At 45.2% G+C, this 23168-nt stretch overlaps 1 protein-coding gene across 17 annotated transcripts in view; it reads right to left on the bottom strand.

The window, feature by feature from the left end:
* Positions 1-23168, bottom strand: part of SEMA6D (semaphorin 6D) — a 696006-nt gene that overhangs the window by 6735 nt on the left and 666103 nt on the right. For 11 of the 17 annotated variants that reach the window (XM_068958248.1, XM_068958249.1, XM_068958258.1 and 8 more), the window contains 16 exons: positions 8176-8331; positions 7697-7808; positions 7034-7094; positions 6853-6915; positions 6664-6765; positions 6346-6436; positions 5950-6069; positions 5387-5475; positions 4424-4641; positions 4184-4315; positions 3825-3980; positions 3565-3738; positions 2643-2783; positions 2466-2543; positions 1546-1637; positions 1138-1194 (listed from right to left, as the gene is read on the bottom strand). In XM_068958248.1, the coding sequence (XP_068814349.1) occupies positions 1138-1194; positions 1546-1637; positions 2466-2543; positions 2643-2783; positions 3565-3738; positions 3825-3980; positions 4184-4315; positions 4424-4641; positions 5387-5475; positions 5950-6069; positions 6346-6436; positions 6664-6765; positions 6853-6915; positions 7034-7094; positions 7697-7808; positions 8176-8284 (1795 nt within the window). In that variant the 5' untranslated portion in view covers positions 8285-8331. Of the gene's footprint in view, positions 1-1137; positions 1195-1545; positions 1638-2465; positions 2544-2642; positions 2784-3564; positions 3739-3824; positions 3981-4183; positions 4316-4423; positions 4642-5386; positions 5476-5949; positions 6070-6345; positions 6437-6663; positions 6766-6852; positions 6916-7033; positions 7095-7696; positions 7809-8175; positions 8332-21645; positions 21758-23168 lie in introns of those variants that run through there. The other 6 variants (XM_068958261.1, XM_009681365.2, XM_068958257.1 and 3 more) reach the window with 4 other exon arrangements.

The raw sequence follows: 23168 nt of genomic DNA on the forward strand, positions 1-23168 counted from the left end.
GACGTGAATGTCTGTGGCTTGAGATCTGACTAAGAAAAGTAAGTACTCGGAAAGCATGGCAATGCAGGGCTTGAAAATCAGGTTCAATTATATCTGTGTCCTAAAAATACAACTTTGAAAATTCAATTGATAAAGGAAACATTCATGCAAGCAAGTTAGCATTTTCCTGTAACACAATTTTGTTTTGCTTTCCTAAATAAGTTTCTAACCTACGTTATGGGAAAATAAATCTGAAAAATATCTGTCTCAAACATTACTTCTTGTCAAGTTACAGAAGTGAAAATATTATCAGAACGCAAAACACAAAATGTTTTGTTGCACTCTTACAAATTAAACATACAAGCAGAGCCTTTTCCGATCTAGCAATCAGAAATGTGCCCTCAGTTTGAAAGCAGAGGCCTAGTTCCAGGAAAAAACACTGGAAAATAAGGGCTGGGGCTTGCTCCTGTTGAAGTCAATACAGGTTCTGCGTTTGAGTTCAACAGAGGAGCACTGGGTCCTGCTGAATCCCAGGGGCTGACAATGGAAACACTGTTAGGAAAATCACTGAAGGAGAAAAGGCTGTGAAAGTCCATCTGACAGCAAGGCATCAAGTTTTCTAATCCACCTTTGTCTACACAAGTCCTCATTCAGCTACACAATTTGTGATGTTAAATTATTTCCATTAGCACAAACTCCTTAAAACATTTCAAAAATGTAGAAATACACATTTTAGGAAATGTGTATTTGTGCAAAAGGTTTGCTGGGAAAGAAGGAAAGAGGAAAGGAGAGGTAAGAAGGAAGATGATGATATTTTGCCATTCATCTACTAGAGATGACCAGTAGGGGCATTCATGAATGCATGGCTAGGGATAAGAGTAAAGCTTAGTGGACTTTCGTGCAGTGAAGATGTCATCTATGTTAATCAGGCTCTTTAATAAAAGATGGCTCAATAAATAATGAGCTGTTAACATGCGACTACACAGGGTGAAGAGCTGAGTGAGAAGAGTCTGACTATCTTTACCATCAGAGGGAACATGAGTAAAAGCACAAAAATGGAGGATTGCCAACTGTGCAAAAGGAAGGAAAAAAGGGCTGAAAATGCTGAACTGAAGGAAAGTAAAGGTCATTAATTCAAAAAAATTAAAAAAAACTAACCAGATGTTGGGTCGCCAAATATTTTGTAATCTGGTGTAGCTGTAGTAGGCAAAATTTCTAAAAGAATTAAAGGAACAAGTATATCAGTGAAAAGTAACAAAAAAGAAAGCAAAAGATCTCAAACCTGAGTGACGGAAAATAAAAACTAAAATATTACTGGTTTTAAAAAATAAATTCTTCAGTACTTTGCTGTAGACCCCAAATAGTTGTAAATTGGTGAAGGGGAGGAAAGGTAAAACTCTGCCACCCAGGACCAAAAAGCTCAGCTTTGTGACCATTCACAATAACGCCAGGTGATGGGTTCATCATGTTACCGAAAAGCTCATCATAAATTTAACATCCACGGTGAAGTGCGGCCACAAGCTAGTGTTGGCACGTTATAAATGAGCAGCAGTGGCTATGGCTTACCATGGCAGTCCCCAAGCTGCGCTGTGTTGCCATATTCTACATCCTGGACGTACCCTCCAGTGCTGTGGTTGTATGAAACAAACAAAGAGAACCTGCAATTAACAGTATTGGTAGGAAAGAAATGGTGATTTTTTTTTTCTTTTTTTCTGGAAGCAACAAATGGAAACATATTTATTCAGTCAACTTAAGAGATGCAAGAGCTAGTATACGGTCATCAAATGATTTACAAAATGCACAAGTTATGTTGAGGCTTTAAAACTGTATTTGCTTATGCCAGGAAATAGAAAAGATCAAATCTTCAAAGTAACTTCATCATCCCGTCTACCCTGGGACTGCTCCTGGTTTGGATTCTGCCATCCGACCATACTAGCTGAAGTTTGTGCTGGCCTACTACGGTGTTTCCTTTTTAAGGTACAGCTGCTAATGCACTGTATATTACAGGCTTGATTTGTGCAAAATGCCTTTGCTAGGTATATATCATAACCTTAGTATCAGGGTGGAGCCAAAAAATCTTCTCCTTTCTCCTGTCCGAAATATGTGTTTTCTAATTTGCAATTGAACGTGCCCAGACCATGAGTGTGTCTGGGAGCGGACACTGTACCTTCCGACTGCTCTTCCTACAAGGCTGCTTGTCCTTGCATGCACGCGCGCGCACACACACACACACACATGCACACACACACACACACGCACACACGTACGTGTACACCTCCCACAGAAAGCAAATCTTTGAGTAGAGATTGCAGAATTAGGACAGACTTTAGCATTCCATTCCCCTACATAGACAGTACATTAAAAAAACAGCTCAAAAAGGGGAGATTTATTAATTGAGTGCAAGGGAACAGGCGTATGATACAGGCTCTTGTGGTCTATAAAACACATGGTAGAGATGCTAGGCTAATTTGAAAAGCAGCACTTACAGCATGCCTGGTTTCACTCTTCCACATGCCTCATGGTCTAACCAGCCGCAGTATGGATCCCGGGAAGCAATACATGACCTTGCAAGAGAAAACGCGAGAAAATTCAGGCATGTTTTACTTCCTTCCCCAGCAATGGCTGTACCCTTCCTTTAAGGGAGTCTGGGAAGAGGGACGTACTTTTTACACGAGCCATGCCGCTCGCACCGACTGAGAGGAAGCCTGACGACGCAGCTGGAGAACGCCACGAACAGCGCGTGGTGCTCTTTGTCCAGCTGCAGGGAAAGGACTCTTCTGTCCTCCTCGCTCTCTGCGCTACACCTGTTTAGCAAAAATAATGTGAAGCCATTACTTCAGTAACTGTAGTATGCTGTGCAGCACTTAACACTGATAGCATTATTTTTTTAAATTTATCGTCAGCATAGATTCTGAAAAGCAACTTTTTTACATATGTAAATGTAAGTTACTAGTCTTTGCTGAGTGATTATTAAACAATTCTATGGGTTATCAATTGCTGGCGTCTGGCTCTTATTTACAGCTGGTTGACAATCTCACTGAACTATGTAGGGGAAAAAAAAAAATCCACATGCCGTTTTGCTTTGTTCTCTCAGTTGGCATAAACATCTCAACAGAGCAGAACAGGAGTCCTGTACTGGGTGCCCAGGGAGCCTAATTGGAACGCTTCCGTTCCAACAGTCTTTGCTCCAGAATAAACAAGTTTAAAATGATTACAAGTGGCTTACTTATTATTGGTCACTCTTCAGAAACCCTCAAGATAAGGTCACCGTTTCTTTTTAACAGCAGCATATAGGCCTGATGTTTGATATTCAGGAAAAACTGTATCTACTTGCAGAAGCATTAGACTGTATAACTGACGTCACTAGAATGGAATTGGGTTGTTCACTGAACCCATAAAAAAGGGCAAGTACCCAAATATTTTCAGGTTGTTTAACACAAGGAACACTGTGGCATGACAAACAAGTGACAACGGTGGTGATAATGAATTGGTTTTGTTTTACCACCATATGTTTTTTTTTTAAGCTGGCTACCAAGGACTAGATGAAGAGCTATGTATTATTTTAGGTGTTCTGGTAATACTTACTTTGCATGATTATATGCTTCAATTTCTTCCAGTAATATACTGTCATTCAAAGAAAAAGATCTGGTCTTTGCCAAAATTTTAAGTACTACCCCTGCTTCAGAGCCCACAAATATGACTGTGTAGTTCTGGTAAGGTCCAGCAGCATGGTCTACAGCAATTGCCGTCAATCTGTATCTACCAAAATCAAAAGGCCTGTCATTAATTACCAGTATGTTTTCTTGTTTTCCTTTTCACATCTGTATGTCTGAATGACGTCATACCTGACACGTGTTTTCGTAAACCAGGGCTCCTCAGTGACTGAGGGAACAGCTGAATCCATCAAAGGATGAGACTTGATGAAGGAGAGCGTTTCGTCTGGGAAGTCAATGGAGGTTTTGTAAGCCTCTGCTAGGCCATGTTTTGCACAGCAGCCAGGTCTGAAAGGAGAACAACATTGTTTTCCCTCTTGGTATTTTAGTTAATGAGAGAAGGCAGCCTGCTAATGAACATTTGTATGGTTGAAGTGCAAAGCTCGGCTTTGGGTGTTTTTTTAATCTGATAAGGCACGCAAGAGTGTAGCTGATTTAAGGTAGCTCTTTACAAGGACAATATTATTGCATCAGGAGTAAGAATCTTTTACCTTGGCTTTGGTACTTTGTCTTCAGGTACAGCTGTCCAAACAGAGTCAGGAGTCTTTTGTTCTTTAAATCTCCCTTTGAAGACTTTCTCAATGTCATCCATGCTGAAAGCACACACTGCTGAACCAGGGATGCTATCGAATAAGAAAAATTGTTGCAAGAACTCAGGCTACAATGGCACCCATCTCAGCGTAAGTGAGACCCAGAGAAGGTCCTTTGATGTGAGGCTGCTCCTCTCTCACCTGTTAAGCTGTGTAGTGAACACACCGATGACAGTGGGGATGCCATTGATTTCTATTATGTCTGTGATAGACTGCAGAACATCAAAGTAGAAAAATGAATCCCCGGGAACGGAGCAGTTGAGCCGAGCTTTCAGGAAGGAGGTCCAGTGTTTTTCCAGGACTCTCTGGGACCCCCCCATGTCATTTTTGCATATGCGAGCCACCCGGGAATACACAGCCTGCAAAGGGCAAAAAAAGAAAAAAAGGAGGAAGGCATGAGAGCTGCAAGGAAAGCAGCGCTTGTTTCTGGGCTGTTAATAACACACTGAAGATAATTTTGTTAACAGGAAGCTAGTTGCCATTTATCTGCACAGACAGGAAGAAAGTAAACAATGTTTAGCTGCTAGTGCATGGGCATCTTAATGCATCACCGAGCAAATGCAACTCTGCCAGCTTGTCCCCACTTTTTCCCCTGTCAAAATCATATTGTTAGTGAGATTTAAAGACTTTAATTAACCATGTGTAAAGGATTTAATAATTTATTATTGAATAGCTTTCCATGGTGAGGCAAGAGTATTATATGCTGTGTTGGTATGACTGAATTATTCAATATCTAGAAACATGAGAGAAACTTCTTTGAAGCCCTCTTCTGTGTTGTTTTCTGTCGTTTCTTTAATAAGCATGAAATAAAAAAACAAATCCATGACTTTCCACAAGTGCTAAGGAAACAGCAGCATTAAAAGCTACCTGTAGAGAACTCTCTTAACAGCAAGGCATAGAAAATACAAACAACTTTATGGCTGAAGAATGCATTGTTCTTTTTTTTTTTTCCCCTGTAAATTATAATGATGGGAAAACTACATGAACTGTGTACTGTTCCCCACTTTATATTGTAAACTATGCTTGTTACTGATGCTGTTTTAGGTAGATCTCATTCTGATAAGGCTTCACAGCCACCTGATAGCTTACTGTGATGACACCTACCTTGCCTAAATTATTGTGCTCTACAGCAATTTCTCGAAAGAAGAAATAAACATAGTTCCCGTATTCTATGGCATGGAGGAAATGTGGCTCTGTAAGAAAGAGCAAAGAGAAGGTTACTGCATGGAAGCGTTTGGTTAGTAGAAGATACGGGCCACCCCAGGCAACTCGGCGGCCTCTCCGCAGTCCGTTGCAGCTATGGTGTGCTCCAGTCTTCCCCACACTTGAGGATGTCCAAACATGGGTGCACTTGAGCTGAAATGAACTCAGCGTCTTTAATGTTGGCTAATGGCCTGTAAAAAGGCCTCAAAGGAATTGTGTTTCAGCTAAGGTTTTTGTTATTGCAGCGTCATTCACTTATTCATTTAACAAAGATTTTGCTTTATGGGCATTAAATTTCTTTCTTACTGCGATCATACTGTATTGAAAGCCACATATATACTGACGTTGTGGCTTATAGATAGAGCATGCTGGCTGTGAATTACCTGACCCTCAGTGCCACTGAACTTACATTCACCATACATATGGGAAACATCCTCCCTCCCCACTCCCCCCCGCCCAATTACCTTTTATCCATTTGGAATCATACTTTATTGTTCTTAGGGCAGATCCATCCCCCATGCTGCGATAAATAACAGCATCACTTGCCAGGAAATCTGCTACCGTTGCCGAATACAATTTTCCATCTAAAACAAAGGTTAAAACGTGGCATTAAAAGGCCTTCAATAATACAGAGAATTCTGACTAACCTGTATTCTTTCCCATTTCTTTACTGCCACTCTTCCCCAAATTGCTCTAACCTATTTATTAACAGTTCAGCTTCTAATCCTTCAGAGGCCATTTAAAAAATTTAGGATCAGAGGCACCTTGACACCTTTAGCTTTTCAAAGCTTTCTTTAAAAGCCCTCTGGTTCCTTTGGTGTCATTAATCATTTAGACTCATTACAAGCAAAAGTTCTTACCAGCAAAGAGGGCGACATTGGTTTGTCTGGCATCAAATGGGCATCTTGCCAGACCACTAATTTCCTCCCCGTCATACTCTAAGGTATTCAGCTAGAGAAGAAAAATAAATGGGTGGTAGTGTCATTTCTATTTTGTACAGTGGCACAAAAGCATAATATTGGTTTTCCCCAAAACTTAATTTGGCACATTGGCTTCTGTCTGTTTTTATCCCACCTTGAAGCATTCGCTCTATAGTCACACTGGATGTACTTGCTATATCATAATTAGTGCAAGCAAAATTAGTAACAGATTAATGACATATTATTCAGTGTTCTTACCCGATAGTATCTGCACATAGGATTAAATGCATTTGTTCCACAGACAAACACCATCTCATCGTTTCTTGGAACAAAGACTTTAATAAAGTTATGGCATTCATCCTGAAAAGAGAATAAGATATATTAATCACAGACTTCACATACACAGTATGAGTGTTGATTTGGCTACAGTGTATCGGATAAACTTACTTTATGTTTGCCTTTCATAGCACAGTTCTCTCTGTCCTGCTGCCTTGACCTCCATGTTAATTTCTGCTTAAATCAAACGAGAAAAGAAAATGACTTCCTTTCCAGAAAATTCTTAAAAGTAATAATAATAATTAAAAACAAACAACCAACCTTCCCTGGCCATCCTCCTGTCTCTACTCACCTTGCTTGGAGTAACTTCCGATTTTGGAACGTCATTTAAGTTTACAGTGTAAACCTGATCCCTGTTTGCAAAGACAGTAAAAAGATACAAGTGAATTTATTAATTCATTGGACTTCTTTTTGATAAGATAAATCTATTTTATGGATTGCTTTGTCGGACAAGAAATGCCTTTGAAACCCTTATGGATTTTCTTCGTTCAACAAAAACAGGAGAAGGTTGGGCATGGGCAGTATGAGATATTTTTTATTTTCATTGTAGTGGTTCTTAAGTAGCATCTTTACTTTCCAGTTAGCCATGCCTTGTCTTTCCATACTGTTGCAGCACAGCCCAGACTGTAAATATTCAAGTGTTTTAGCATCATTCCCACATCCCTGATGTGTCAGTCCAAGTTTAAAATGATCAGGAGAGGTTTTTATCAGAGCAGTAATGTAATGAGGGAAAAGGGTGTTTGATCATTGGTTTTAGCATAACTGCAGTAACTGCAGCCTTCAAATCCAATTTTCAGGCGCTGGCCATAGAGATGGCATATTTCTCTGGGAAGTCCTCCTCCCCGTTCTAATTTTTATCATATTCTGCAGATTTTTCTAAATGAATTTTACACATTAATGCAAAACTAGGAGAGAAAAGAATTTTAATCTAATGAACTGACTAAAGGAAAATTACCTGCCAGCAATATAAAGTGTGTCTCGAATTTTCAACATCAGTTGGAAGTCCAGTCTGTGCTGAGATTCATTGCCTGAAGGGCGTCCTCTAAATACTGGATATTGCCTTGAATCTGCAAGTAAAAATGGGCTACACCATCACTCAGGATTATAGAGCTAAAGAATCAATATACGGCATTGATTAGCTGTATATACTAGGTGTAGAAGGGTTTAAACTAAATTCCTTGAGTAATGTCTTGAATATAAATGAAAAAAAAAAGATGGCTAATGTCAGCAAATGTTCTTTTTTCCTGAAGTTATTGCTGTGTTTCTGATTGCTTTTTTAAGAAAATGATTAAGTGCTCTATTAAAGATACAAAGCCAGTAAACACATTTCAATTTGAAAGGAAACATTTTTTTTTTTTAGCTTCCCAAGGAAAAAAAAGAAAAACGCATTAAAAATTTTCCCATGGTGGTTAGCGCCATTTGCAGATTACTTACAGTGGTAGTCGACGATGTTAATGGGGTCCTCGTCTTCGGGGAAGCTGACGGCTCGGCTCCGGCACAGGCTCATTAGCATCACCCAGGCACAGAGCAGAGGAAGCCTCATGGCTGGGGAAGGCGAGCGCTACCTCTGTGGCAACACTACTTAACTACCTGGAAAACAGGAACGTGCCGGTAAGATTTCAGCAGCAGAGGACAATAAACGTGACTTTTTCCTGGAGAGGAAGGTTTATTTTTTTTTTTCCACTTGTGTTTGATCATCGGCAGCAGTGGAATAAATTGGTGCTTATGAAAAGGCCTCTGTATGTACATTGGTGGAAAAATGCTGTGTGACATATCCCTGCTCAAAGCTGCTGTGAACCATATTGATGTTTGCTAATTTTTAGCTGGAGTTACAGGCATTTCGGAGGAAGCTGATGACTGTCAGCCCATTTAATTTGCGAGAATCACAAACAGCACACGCAGGCTGCTGACCTGGCAAGAAAAATTGTCAAACGTGGGATTAGAATTTTAATTAAACTGCAATCTCTTTCCATCCCCTCTATCACCGAATGTCATCCAATAAAACCCTTTCCCCATAAAACACCTAAATCTTATCCACAAAAAGTCATGACATGCACAATCTGTCTGAACATCCATGCTGTGCTTTAAATTTATTGCATGTTTCTAGGCTGTGGCATCATAATACTAAGCCTAACATGCTCATTGCCAAAGACCTTATGTCTAAGACCCGACACGTGGCGCTTTGCCTTGTGCAGTGATTTACACGTGCAAAGTAAGTGTAAAAATGCTACCTCTGCAATGTGACAGGGCTTGTCACACACTTCGCAAGGGTGGCAAGGAGGCGGAGGGCGGGGGGGCACGGTGCTGAACTGGGTTCCCAAGATCTTACTTTCCTCCTAAATCTGTGCAGCAGTCTAGACAGCGAGTAACGGAGCAGCACCTTTTTTTTTTTTTTTTAAGTGCTCTATAGATTATACAGCACACATTATGATAGGACCACAACACTGTACAACAAAGCTTTTAGGAGGGGAAGGGAAACAACTTCTCCAGATAAACCACAGGGATATTTTAGTGAGTAGAAGGTAACTACTCAGGTTGCAATTTGGGTAGGATGCAAGAAAACACATCTCAAAGTGAAATGCAATCTTTAATGACCACAAATGGTCTGGGAAGGGGTTATAATTCCCATTAGAAACCTGGCAGATGATACAGCACTGTTCCCCTCTCCAGCGTTTCGGGGGCATTCATTCAGCCCTGACTCACGGGTCAGAAAGCTTTCAGCCCACTGCCTTGTAGTTGCTGAAATCAATTATTAAACTCTTTGACTAAACAAGGAGGGAAAAAAAAGAAAGAAAAACTTTCAATTCTAATATTTTGTGAACTGCTGTGAGAGGTACACGCTGCCAGCACAGAGCGCCAGGCCTGATCCAGCACAGCACACAAGTATTAATCATTTAATAATTTGAAAAGCAATTAAAACAAAAAACCCTTCATAACAACACTTAACCTTTCAGTAATGTTTACTTGGGATGAAAAGACTGTATTTGTTAATTGATACTATGGCTGGCTGGGGCAAGGCTCCTTCCTTTCACAAGGCTGCTGAGCTCTGTGCTAGACTGTGATGAGACCAGCTTAAATGGAGATAATACGGGGTGACTGCGGGGGTGGGCTGGGGGGCCCTGAAAGCCTGCCCGTTACGGCCTGACCTGAAAAGAAGCATTTTTCTACTCTTGATGATATTTCTGCATCTCAGTCCACCAGTCCAGAACGGATGGGCTGTGCTCTTAGTCAAGATTGATGAGTGCAGTGGTTAATAAACACTAATGATTCCTGGCACTTCCCCTCTGCTCTTCCTTGTCCTGACATGGCCTCTTCAGCTGAAGCATCTTGCATTAAATTACTAATGAGCAAACTTAAAACAAACTGAAATTAATAAAGTTAGTCAAATTAAGTCTTTCTTGTGCAAGCACCATCAGAGCAAAGTCCTGCAGCACAGTGGCTCCCGGACACAAAAACAAATCATTAATGCTTATATAGTCTCTCTCCTTTTTTTTTTTTTTATAATAGACAAGCAGGCTCCAAATAGCCAGTGCTGTCCAGGCAAGAGGAGGAAAAGAGAGGGGGAGGCGCATCGGCTGTGAGGTGAGTCAGTGCACAGGAACCTCTGAAAAGTGCTTAGTGAAAGTTGTCCCTGAAGCCTCTCTTTCTTAGGGAGTGAATGACTAGAAATTGCGAAAGCCCGGGAAGCTCTGTGGCTGCGTGAAGCGCAGGTCTTTTTGTCATGAGGACAGAGGAGGAGACAGCTGGACTGGATCAGCAAATGATACCCCGTGAGATAAAATAAACAGATTTATCATTTTGCATGCTAAACTACTGTAAGACAATGACCAGTAGCTCTGATTTCTAACTACACACAAAAAGAAAAGGCATTTGCTTTAAGAGGAATTGAAATGCCCCTAACTACCTTTCAGCTGGTTAGCCACAGACTTGAGATCAGAACCACTAAAAAGCAGCTACCCTTGAAGAATAGCTGTTCCAGGGATAATCAGAAAACCAGACGCGAGCTAGCCCTTGGAGCACGGCTTTTGACAGCCAGGTGCATGCTTCTGGTACACACAGATATGCTGGCGTGAAAGACATAACTCTTGCCTCATTCAACCTACTAACGGAGGCCACTGCTGGGGACTATACAAATAACAATGCTGAAGTATCTGTTTGGACCCGAATAGCTGATTATGAAATGCTGGCAATGTCTACCCTCAAGAAAATGTAGGAAACAATCATACTCTGAGTCTGATTTTTTTTTTCCCCCAGCCAGAATTCAGACCAGTCTTTGATTAATTTCTCTTATGAATTGCATTCCTAGCATTTCTGCACCCATAATTTATGGTAAGTGAGATTTTTGGTGATTAACATGCTGCTATCCCTGTTTTGCAGCTGGGGAACTGAGGCACAGCCAAAGGCAGCCGTTTCAGGCTGGTGCAGCAGCCCCGCGAGGCCAGCCACCAAAAAAGCCTCCCTAAAGGCGCTGAGCTGCACCAGGTTGCCGGTGCCACTCGCCCTGCAGCCCAGGCACGTTGGCCAACGTGCCCCAGGTGAAAAGCTAGGGGCAGACAGACAGATCTTGGCATCCGCTCTGTAACTACTCGTGCCTGCAAGTTCAGGAAAAGCAGTATAAACGTTAACCGTTGGCACAAATCCACACCTGTACAGAGGAGCGCAGCCTGCGTGGGAAAACAGGCCTCCGGGCGAGTGCTGGGTTGGTCAAGTGAAAGGTGGGCAGCTGTCCCAAAGAACGATCTGGCTATTTGTGGCCAGCACCTTTCGAGCTTGGGTACGAACCCCATCCTTCAAGTCCTGACTGGGGGAATCCAGAGACGCAGGATATCATTCCTGGTAAAATATGAGCCCTCCTTCAAACAATCCCACATGAAGGGGAATAGGCCACCGTTTCTTACCCATTAATCTACTCCAGACTTTGACAACTTATTGGTGACATGCCATCAATCATCTCTGCGTGCTCTGCCATGTAAAAGAAGAGGGGAAGGGAAAGGGCATCCAGCCAGCCGTAGAGAAGCAATACATAAAATAGCTTCAACCCAGCCTGATGCAATATCTTTTATTCGTGCAAAAAAAAAACTTATTAAAAAGCGCCTTAACACAATAAACGCTTCTCAAAATGCTCGGCGCACACTGGAGAGTGGTATGGCAAATCCAGACAGAAGTTCAAGGCAGGTTAGAATGAAAAATAGATCCTAAAAGTTAGTTCTCTTGTGGAGGGTTTGGACAGGGAAAGGAGAAAAGGGTTGTGATCCTAATAAAAGCAGAAAGACAGACGTATAACATGAAAAGGCGTAAATGAGACCATATCATTTTCCATCGCCACCGGACACAAGCGAAAATCAGGCTGTTAAGAGAGCTCAGGGATCTCCTTGGGGCTTGGAAGTATGTTTTAACCATGAGGCTAGAGGTCACTGTGTAATTTTTTTTCCCCCCCTACCAGACTACCTGTAAAAACTTGCAGTGGGACACAGAAAAGCCCTGTCTCCACAAAGCGGGGGACAGGCAGAACTGATTAGGAATACGCTGAGTTTAGTCATTTCAAGTGATGTGGTTTTCGGCAATCCCAGGGGTCTGGACTTTGGCAAATCAGGAAGTCCCTGTGCTCCTCTGCTCCTTGCTGAGTGCAAACGGGTCCTTGAGGGCATTAATCGCTAGTGCATGGCTCAGAAGGTACCTGCTGCAATTCTGAGTGCGAAATTTCACATTAATAATAAGACAAAAGTTGAAAAACAAACCCAAAAAACAAAAACACCTTTGCTGCTGCTAGTTCACAGATGCACAAGTTTCTCTGGGCCCACAGCTGGGACGGTGGCTCCTCTGGCCAGAAGAGCCCTCGGCGCCCGTCCCACACTGCTGCTGGGGAGGCTCGCAGCACCCATCCTTGGCTAAACCAGGAGCTGCTGCTCCAGGAGACCAGCCAAAACCACACAGCTGCTGGCCTGGCCAGACCAAGTCACGGCGGATTTCACTCCCCTCCTCCCAAATAAAACTTACGCAAGTCTCCAAAGGGGAACTCACCTGTGTTTAGGCCTTTCCCCTACCTTTGCATGCAAAGGACTAGGCGCAAATAGACTGAAATAACTGTTGTTTTTTTTTTTTTTGACAGCCTCAGGGATTATCTTTTGATGTCTTACAGCTCTTTTACGGTCCACAGACCACAGGTTGCGAAATGCTGGTTTAAAAGGGAATGGTTCGAACTGCGGTCTTCACGAAGGCAGTGGCAGTTTCGGCGCTGACTCTGCTTTAGCAGGCTGGGGCCTCGCATGCGGGTCCCTCGCTGGTGGCACCGGGGAGCAGGGCAGAGGGCCACCGTCCCCTCTGTGCGGCCGTGCACCAGCACACAGTACGGAGAGGGAGGGTGTTACTGGGTTTCGGTTTGTCCAGCAGGACAACCTTTTCAGAAGCTAAGATACTGAGAACAAAAGCCACGAGTGTGCATGAGCCTTCTTCTGTGGTGCCTGGACCTTCTGTGGAAACGTATACGCTGGTGACTGTGGACGCAGCATGTTGTCCAGTCAGACTAGCACCTTTATCCCTGCTGTCTGTGGATTAAAATAACTCTGGAGCAGCATCACCCAATGCAGCACCCAGGCCAAAGTGTGCTGGCAGATGAAACCTGAAAAATGCAGCATTTTTGCATGAGCCAAACAAAAACATAAGACCAGCATGGCCCAGGGCCTGGTGGCTTGAACTCTAGAGGGAGTAAGCAAGTCCTTATCCTACCTCTGTTTTTTGTGGTCTTGTCCTTTTATGCCTCATGCTGTAAAACAGACAATAATGAGTATTTGCTTGCACGCTTGCACTACTACGCTACATGAAACGGAGCATTTGCCTTACAAATCTGTCTCAGTGCCTATCAGATGAGCATTGGGGGATCACATTCCTATTTGAGGTCATATTTTCACATAGGTTTTCTACTGATACCATTGCTGGTGAGTCCTCCCAGAACAAGGGAACTGCATCCAGTATCAAGGCACTTAATGATTTTTTCCAAATGGCATTCTGGTGCAAATGCAAATATGCTGCTTTTAATGAGGACTGACTTCAGCTAAGTTCCTGAAGGCAATGCAATGCCTTCAGGACACAGGGGTTTACTGTACATTTAAATCTCAGAGATTGTCTGTGATGTGGTATATCCACATTGTGGAGTTTGATGACAGATTGTTTCAGCTAATTATCAAATAACACGGGAAAATATTTGTGGTTTTAATAAAAGATGCATGCTTAAACTATTCTTGTACTCCTTTTTAAAAGTTACAGCGTGATTGTGTATAAATCAAGGGGTAAGAAAGAAATGTTTCTGTCCTATAAAGGTGCATTCAAATTTTAACTTGTAGGATGTAGCTAGCCATACTTTTTATAACAACAATTTTAAAATCTGCAGCTCAGAAGAAAAAATTTGAGTGTTTGGAGCCATAATATTAATTGAGCGTGAAAGTGCAAATAACAGGTCTGTTATTTTAAGATAATGCTTGACTTCTTTTAAGGATTCTGCATTAACACCTCCTGATCTATTCCTAAGTAAAGAAGATAATCTAATATTAAAGTGATGAAACCCCACTACTGAGTATCACAGCTTTCATCTTAATTGGCTCACGGTATTGCTAGTTACACTTCAGTTGTTTGCAGGCTTTTAATGTTATGGCACGCGCGTTCCCCCCCACCTTGCTCTGGACCAAGCTGACAGAACGCTTGCAAAATGGATCGGGGTGACTTTTAATGATGCAGATGTTCAGTGGTTGATTAGCTGCTCTTTGAGGGCTAATTTCTTTTGTGATCAAAAATTTGCATGAACACAAGGTAGTTTCAGCCAGAAAGGGAATAAAATACTGAGCAAACCAGAAGTGATTACTTCAATTACATTTATTTTAAGCTAATTTTGGAGCCTGAACGTTAACTGCCTTCCTTTTACCAGCGTTATGCAGAAGTCCTCCAGCTGAGAACAACCTGTGGTTTCACCTCGCCTCTACGGTCAGCTCTGGTCTCGGTCTCACAAAGCTGCAGCAGGACGCGCTCCCCTGGAAAGCGTGCCAGGGTCGGGCCAGGTGCTGGAGGGCGAGCTCCTCTCACCCACGCAGCGCTCTGGGTTAGCCACCGCAGCAAGCCTGCTGCGCCTTCGTTCAAACCGCTCGGGCCCAGCTGAGGTGGCCTTAGGAAATGACTCGGTTGCACCCGTGAGCGAGCCGACGGAGGGGCGCGGAGGACGCCGGCGCGGCGGCGCGTGGGTTTTGTGCCGCGTCCTCAGCGCGGCTCCTCCGTTGGCAGAGAGCGACGCCGCGCTGCCCGGGGGCCGCGGGCGCCCCCCCGGCCCCTCACCCCGGCACACGTGGCCGCCGCTTGCTAGTGGCGTCGTCCAGCCTGAAATCCTTCCATCCCGCAAACTGAAGCGAGAACTCCTAAACCGTGCCGACCAAGATTACTGACGCAGCTACATATAGGCTTGGACCCAGGTTTAGAAACAACCAGGCTGCTCCCCCGCCCCCCAAACAAAGCCTTAAGCCGAGGCCGAGGCCTAGCTTCTCCTCCCTCTAGGAGAGCTGGTTGCAAACGCGGACGAGCGCCGTAAGCGCCATCAGTAGCCATTCCTCCTGCAAGCCTACAGCACCTCGCTTAGGCCTCGTCCGGTGGGGCAGCCCCCGGACAGGCGCGAAGCAGCGTTTGCGGGTGGGGACGCAGCGCGGGGCTCGGGCACAACTCGCCCGCGGCCGGTCGAGGCCCTGCTGAATTGCCGGCAGCACCTGGGGCCTCCTGACCGTCCTACGAGAAAGCAACCAGCCCCTTATCCAGGGGACGCGCCGCCCGCCGGGACCCCCTGGAGATGGCGGGGTGAACGCGCACCTGCGGGAGGACGGGAACAGGCCGTCCTGAAACAGGAGGGAGGCCGGGGCGAGGGGGAGAAAACTCCCCAACGGGCGGGATGGCTGGAGACTAGAGGAACTCGCACCGTGGAGGAGGCACATCTGCTGTTTAACAAGCGGCGCTGCGGACTGCGCCGCCCTTGCTCCGGAAAGCAGCCCTCCCTTCGCGCCCGCCCCTGCTACGCCGCCAGCGGCGCGGCGGCCGCGCGGCGCTGCTCTCGCTTCCGAGAGAAACTAAATGGAAAAACACGAGGGGAAGAGAGAGGAGAAGGCTCTCAACCGGCAAGGAAGCCATCGCCGCATCTTAAGCGCGGCGCTGGTATCAGCGGCGTGCCGTCCTTGGCGCCCGCGCGCCCGGCCAGCCTCGCCCGCAGGAAAACGGCCTGTGGAGGCTGGCGAACAACATGTTTTTAAACTATTCGTGGTTTTTCTGCATGGACAAATCTGGTAGCAGGCCACCCTGTTCCCTGTTTGTGTATGCAAAGCATGCGCTCTGCCACTTTCCTGGGCACAATCAATTATACGTGCAACTGCAGGCAGGGAAAAGGGAGGGAGCCTGGGCTCAAAGTTAACGTTTATTATTATCTTGTTAAGCGTTAAAGATTAACTACTCCAGTGAAAGGATGTGTTATGAAATCCTTCCCATGCTGGAAAGTAAAGAGAGGGAGAGTTTTATATACATATATATTGTTTTTGCCTCTCAAAGGCTACTCAAAGTTTGGCAAAATTCTTTAAACCGTTGCTTTTATTTACTGTACCACCAAAACGCAGTCACTCGCCATGTGACTGCTCAGATTTTCATTTGCGATGTCGTGCAGAAACACATGGAGATCTGGTGAAGGCAAACCCATTTTAGAACATGTTCCGAGCAATTGTTGTGCAGCACTGCCCTACAGTATAAAGTCTCTTACATTTCTTAAATTGCCTAATCAAATGCAGACTCTGTTCCAGTCACGCTAAATTTTCACATAATGGCAGAAAAACATTTCTTTCTAGCCTCGCACTGAACTGCTGGATCACATTATTACATTTGCTGCTTTTGTAGTCTGCGTGTGTATACGTGTAAATGTATCGTATACATATTCACGTTCGTGGGACAAGGGGGACGTTGGCTGTGAACCCCTGGGGCCCCTCCGGCGCCACCAGCACAAGGAGAGCTGCCAAAGTGCATCCTGAGCGGTGCTGAGTCCAGCTCTTCTGGGAGCACGCGGGTTATCAGGAAAGCCGGGGGGTAGCGGTGAGACTTTTTTTTATATATATAAATATCAGAGGTATCAGCACTGGGCTCCATCTTGCATATCGACACTTCCTTGGCCTACATTCAGCAAAAGGTATTAAACAGACGCAAATGGAGAAAGATAAGTTACATCCGCGTTGTTGCTCCCCAGCACTTCAGAAGCCAGTCTGGGGTTGGAGGCAGGAGCAGAGCGATGCTCAACCACGGTTATCCTGGCATAGGACCACGCTGAGGTCCATCCTGTGCTGCTGGGCATCACCTCGCCGCGGGGAACCCTCTGCAGTGCAGAAAGGAGACCGCGGGCTGGGGTCAGCCATTGCGGAGGCCAACTGCAACCTGCCGAGCCCATGCATTCGGCACCTTGGAGGCAGCGGCCGTTTGGACCGATCACCCTGGCACCAGGGCGCACCAGCTCGCCCGCCCCTGCTGTCTTTTATGTGGGCTGCATCTCCTCAGGACAATGCAGGGAAGAGTTAGTATTGCACTACTTTGACTTTGGCTAGTGCCACACAGAAACTATGGATCAGAGCTTTAAAAATAATAATAATAAAAAACATTTAAATTGGTAACATACAGACTACAAGTGCTTGAATCAAGGCCCTAAGAAATCTGTGGCAAAACAGGGAAGGAGATTTAGGACTTTAGAGCACTGCATTACAGCCTGTTCCAGCCTCTCCTCCATACTGGCCTCCCATGGTCCCCCACACCGTCGCAAGGTTTCCCTAAATCCCCATGTTCGCACTAGCAATATTGGGCCAGTAATCACGTATGTGCGCCAGTGTAGTTATCTCTACAGCTGCACCAAATACATCTAGCTTTGTGCTGGCACAGTTTGCCACATAAGGCCACTGCTAAATCGTGAGCGGTGTTTGTTATGTCTTTGGCGAGGATGAAAACCTGATGCTTTCAGGGAAGAGAAAGCCATAATCCACTTTCATAGTAAAACCTGCACAGTGGTACACAGAACCAAACAAATTCTAGCCATACCCTTGCAGGGAATCGGATTAATCCCCAAAGCATGGGATTTGATTATCTTTGTCCAAGGTTATCATAAAGAAAAAAAACTACACGTTGCTAAAAATATCCGCACAGCATTTATGAAGGAAATATGATTTACTGAGTAAAAACAAATTACTGGCTTTTCAGTGTTCATCTTGGATAAACATGTGCTGGGTTTAAGAAACTGTCACGGAGAGCAGAACTCTGCAAATTGAAGGAAGCCATTCAACTCTGCAAGAGGGCTTTTTTTCCCCTTATTACTCCTTTCATGAAACACCTGGGCACACTGTTGACAGCCTTCATGCCACTGCTTTTCCGCTGTCATCCTTACCCCCCTTCACTTCGGCGCTCGTCTCCAGGTGGCAACACACAAAATGGCTATATTTGCAACGGGTGCCAGTGCTGGCTCCTAGCCGGCCGCGTGCAACGGAGAGGGACCACTGCTGCCTTACGCCTGCGCGGTGCTCCTTGCTTCGGCAAAACACTCACCCTCCTCAGACCCATGCAGGACCTCGACTTGTAACACCTGGCCATTTACCTGGCTGCTGCCAGGTTTGGGGACCTGCACAGCAGTTATGGCCCTTTCTTATTTTTAGCCGCCTTTACGGCAGCAGGCGGCATCACAGCCTCCTCACTAACGCGGGACTGCATTCAAGCACCATCTCAAATTTTAAAACTGCAGTCTTAACTATACACCCTAAGGCTTTTATAAGTTAAACAGACACGTAACTTCTCTCCTCTGTAGCCTCCCGAACCAGGATGGTTCCACAGCCTGGTAGGACACAAGTGTTTGTACACACCGTGCGGTGCGTGCACCTCAGTGGAGGGATACATAAACAAGGGCTTGAAACATAAGCGTGAGAGTTTTCTTTTGACCCCAAAGCGTGTCTGTCATGATACAGACAGACGGAAATAGCAGCAACACTCCCCGCCCGTGCTGTCTGCAGAGCTGCTGCCGTCGGTGTCTGCTGGTGGCACCAAGCAACGCGCTGGGGAAGCGGGGCAGCGGCACAGGGCGGCTCTCCACGCGCCGGGACGGGGGAGCCGAACCCCAACTGCGCCTAAGGACGGGGCTACCCGAGGGAGACGCCTTTTGCCCCATGCCGCAGCACGCTCTGCGGAAAGTCCTCCCAGACGGCGGCGCGAGCTGGCGCCCCACGGCTGCTCCGCAGCGCGGCGGCCCAGCTGTCACCGCCATTTGGCGTAACGGAGCTGAACCATGTAGCTCGCGTTAAGAAAGGCCTATTATTACTACAATAGCTGAAAGGAACGGCCAGCTGATCGCCTCTCCTCCCGCCGAGGCTGCGCTCCCCCTCGCCGGCGGGAAGGCGGCCGCTCGCTCGTTCCCTTCCCCAACCAGCACCTCCGCGCCGGCCGCCCCGCTGGCCTCCTCCCCGCCCCGTGGCCAATTCACTCATTATTCCCATCCTAAATCCTCTCCGAAGCTCCCGCTTGCCTCTGAAGCCTACGGGCGCGTGGGCCCCGTTGCCCGACACGCGCCGCGGGGCTGGGTTTAGGCTGCCGGCGTGGCCACCCGCTACGTGGGCCGACGCGTCGCTCCCGCGGCCCCTGCCCGCCTGCGCCCAGCTGCTGCCTCGTCTCTTAAACCAGCGACTGTGGGGAGCAGGAACCATCTTTTTTACCTTGTGTTTACACAGGGCCTGTCAAACTAGCAACCTGGGCTGCGATTCGGCTCTCGGACGCAACGGTTAACAAAAATAACAGCAACGACAAACCTTTTCGTAAGGAGAGTATCTGTGTGCAAATACGACCTCTGTCATGTTACCAAGGTCGGGCAGACCAAGGCCAATCTGCTGTGCGAGAATATAAATCAAAGCTGTCTGGGGACCGATTTCATTTGCAAGGTTTGTAACCGTTCTGGACAGAACAAATGTCACTTGCTCGCTCGAGGTCCTCACTCCTCCTCGAGGTCCTCACTCCTCCTCTTTTATCACCACCTCCTTGCTCCTCCACTTCGATCCCAACCCCTCCCCTCTTGACCTCCTTCGCTCTCGCGAGCAGAAGCTTCTTCTAGGAAGAAAGCTCTGGCTTGCACATGGCAGACAGCCGTGCGGGGCCAATTTGTTTAAATTATGCAAAAATCTCAACAAGTAAAATCAGGACGGCACCATGACTGCCTTCACCTGATGGCTACCTGCCACTCTTCGAACGCGGCGGGGTTAAAACAATAAATCCTGCAGCAACTGCTCTTCCATTGCACTCCCAGATCTGCAAAACAAACCAAGGGGCGCATCTGCAGCGACTATTAGAGTCTGGGCACAGATCCTGCGAAATCACATGGTTTCCGTTGTGGAACTGAAAAGGCTTCTGCAAGAATGTGTGAAATACACAGCCGAATTTCTCCATTTCTGTCTGCGCTCTTTGGCAGCATGCGCAGCTATGCTAAAGCAGCAAGCCCCGTTTCCTTAGTCGGTGTCGTTCAAGGCACACGGCGATGTGCGGACAGCAGAGGAGCCAGGCTCGGCTCGCAGGCTCCCGTCGAGGGAGCGTGCCGTCACCGTTAGCCCTGCTGCACAGCAGGTCGCCGTCTCCGACGGGAGTCTCGCGCGGGAGACCGGCGGCGGCCGCGGGCTGCAGGTGTGCCTGCTGGGCTGCAGCGGGGCCCTGCGCCGGCCAAGCAAAAGTGACTCCACGTTCTGGATGTTAACTTTAGTTACCATGGCCAGACAATGCTGCCAGTGGCGTGGAAGAAAAAATTGCTGTAGCCAGCTGTGCTGTTCACAGTCGGATGGCTTCGGCGCGGCTCCGCACGGCTATGGAGCCAGTAGCCCGTTGTGGCCAAGGACAGGATGATGGATGGTCTACACACACTGTCCAAGCGTGGAGAATGGCAGGAGTTCACTTCAGGGTTGTTAAAATGCTAATCTGGGTTAGTTAACAAAAGCCTCATGGAATAGGAAAGTCGGGAATAAACATGGCTCGTACGGTATATACGCACACTCCAGATTTGATCTCTGTGGTTACACAAACATTTGACTTTGGAAGTGAGACAACCCAACAGCCTTCCTGTTTGAATAAACCAAATCGACTTCTGATATTAGCTGTACTGTAATTACTGTCAAGCCGTGAGAAGGGAAAGTGGGCCGAGACGGACACTACGTACAGCTCTGCAACGGCATCGTACAGCTGGGAGCGCCACTTGCGCCCAACACCTTTTCCATGTGACGTGGGAACAAATTGGAGCCTACTTCTTTTGAACTGGAGGCTGGCAGCCATTCACAGAACAAATAACAACCTAATAAAATGGCTTAGATACATTTTAACTGTAACTGCAGTAGCTTATCTGATGCATAAGAAAGATCATCTGTTCTAACAGCAGTTTTGATGAAAGCAGCATTTGAACTGTTTTAATTATATACAGAGCTGCTAAGACTGAAAATAACTTACACTACCCAATGCAAATAATATGCCTTCCATCTTTTCTTAATTACCTATGGAGCAAATTATTACTTTAGCCAATGGAAAGAGGTCTGATTTTTATTTTTTTATTTTTTAACTGGAATTATAGGTATGTTTAACACATAAATATGTAATCAACCACCCTCTCTGCTGTTCACTAAGCAAAGCAAATATATAGCATATTCTTTGAAAACTATCGGACTGCAGCACGAATAAGCTCAACACAAGCTTGTAGGAACACTTAAGCTGTTTATAGAACTATTTCCTTTCGTCCTGCACGGGAAGACTAGAACTAAAATGGTCTCTGCCAGGAGACTAAGTCTCTGTCATGTCACTCATAAGACACTTGATAAAAACTGACTGCATTCCCATATCATCTTCACTTGCCTTAGGATTTCATACTTTGGTTTTTCAGGAGGAAGCACATCTAAAGCATTTTCAGCATTGCTAAACAGGATTCTGTCCAGCTGAGTAGACTTCTCCTGACTTCAGTGGATGTTGAACCTGTGTTAAGTGCAATAATTTTAAGAATAAAAAGAAAAATATATTGAGAGCTGCAATCTTCATGTGACTAACTACCGTAAGACCAGCAGTCACCTTATTATATATGACTAATGCATACTTTAAAGTGAGCTTCTATTACTTTCTTTTCTTTACCTTCATATATCTCCTATGACAGGACTGATCAGATCTAAGATCCATTTAGTCAGAATTAATTGCATATATAATTAAGCAGGCTATCTAACTGTGTGCACTTCATAAGTCTACATCAAAGTTACAGCAGCTCCAAGGGCTAGAGTGTCAGCAGTAATAGTCAGCTCAGATCAGCCATACCAAAGAGGTAGAAACGTTCAAATGGTCCAGCTAAAAGGGCGTGAGTGACTAGGGAAAAAAAAAGGAAAGAAAAAAAAAAAAGAGCAGCCATAGAGCTGGTCTGTAGGGCTTTGACAGGCAGTCGCTGTATTCCTGGCACACACCCCTGCATCGTACAACGCGTGTTTGGGAGAGGATGCTATCTTTGTTGCATCTCTACCCTAAATGAGAAGAGGTAGTGACAGACTGCAGGGTATGAAGGAGGAAGGTAGCTGTTCACTGTAACTACAGATGCAGATGAAAGTGAGGAGCCTTTTAAATACTCCCATTTAAAGCCTCTGGGTTACACTTTTTTGGCAGTCCTTTTGAAAACAAATTTGAATTACATAATTCAAAATGCTAATAAACCCCCAAAACAAACTTTTTCTTCCTGTTTTAAAAACAGCTGAGCTTTATATTGGTTACTATAAAAAGTGTTAAAGTTCATGATTATATAGACAAAAAAAATCAGAGCACTCATCTGGCAATTTGTATTTATATAAGCCAGAGTAAATGTTTATACAATATCTGCCAACATAACAGAATATGCCTGTCACTTACTACATTAAACATGACTACATACAGCTTAATTTACTGAATAGTAACTTAAGTAGACTTTAGAGGTGCATTGAATTTTATAGTGTGAATAAAGCAGAAAAAAAAAGTCTATTCTCTTTTGCCACAAAAGTGATTACAAAGCTTTACAATGAGCTTCCTGTTGAACTTGGATAAAAAGAAAGAACCTCAGAAAATTCTCTGTGAAAGTATTTGTATGAGAAAGAGAGAGAGAGAGAGAGAGAGAGAGAAACACACACCAGTAGTAAAAGCCTCTAAGACAGCAGCAAGTTGTCCCTTCAAATAATATTTCAGCGAATTAATAAACATTAGTAAAGAACATGTATACTTCCTCAAAACACTAACAGCTTAAAACACATAGGTATCTTTATTAAGATCCATGTTTTTTCCCCGAAGAAAATAACTGTGGAAATAATGCCATATATTTACAGAGCACTGGCTGGTATTTTAGAGGAAGTTCTTTGCTGCAATTCCTGCACGTT

Source organism: Struthio camelus, chromosome 12 (genome assembly GCF_040807025.1).
Source record: "Struthio camelus isolate bStrCam1 chromosome 12, bStrCam1.hap1, whole genome shotgun sequence".
Classification (NCBI taxonomy): domain Eukaryota; kingdom Metazoa; phylum Chordata; class Aves; order Struthioniformes; family Struthionidae; genus Struthio; species Struthio camelus.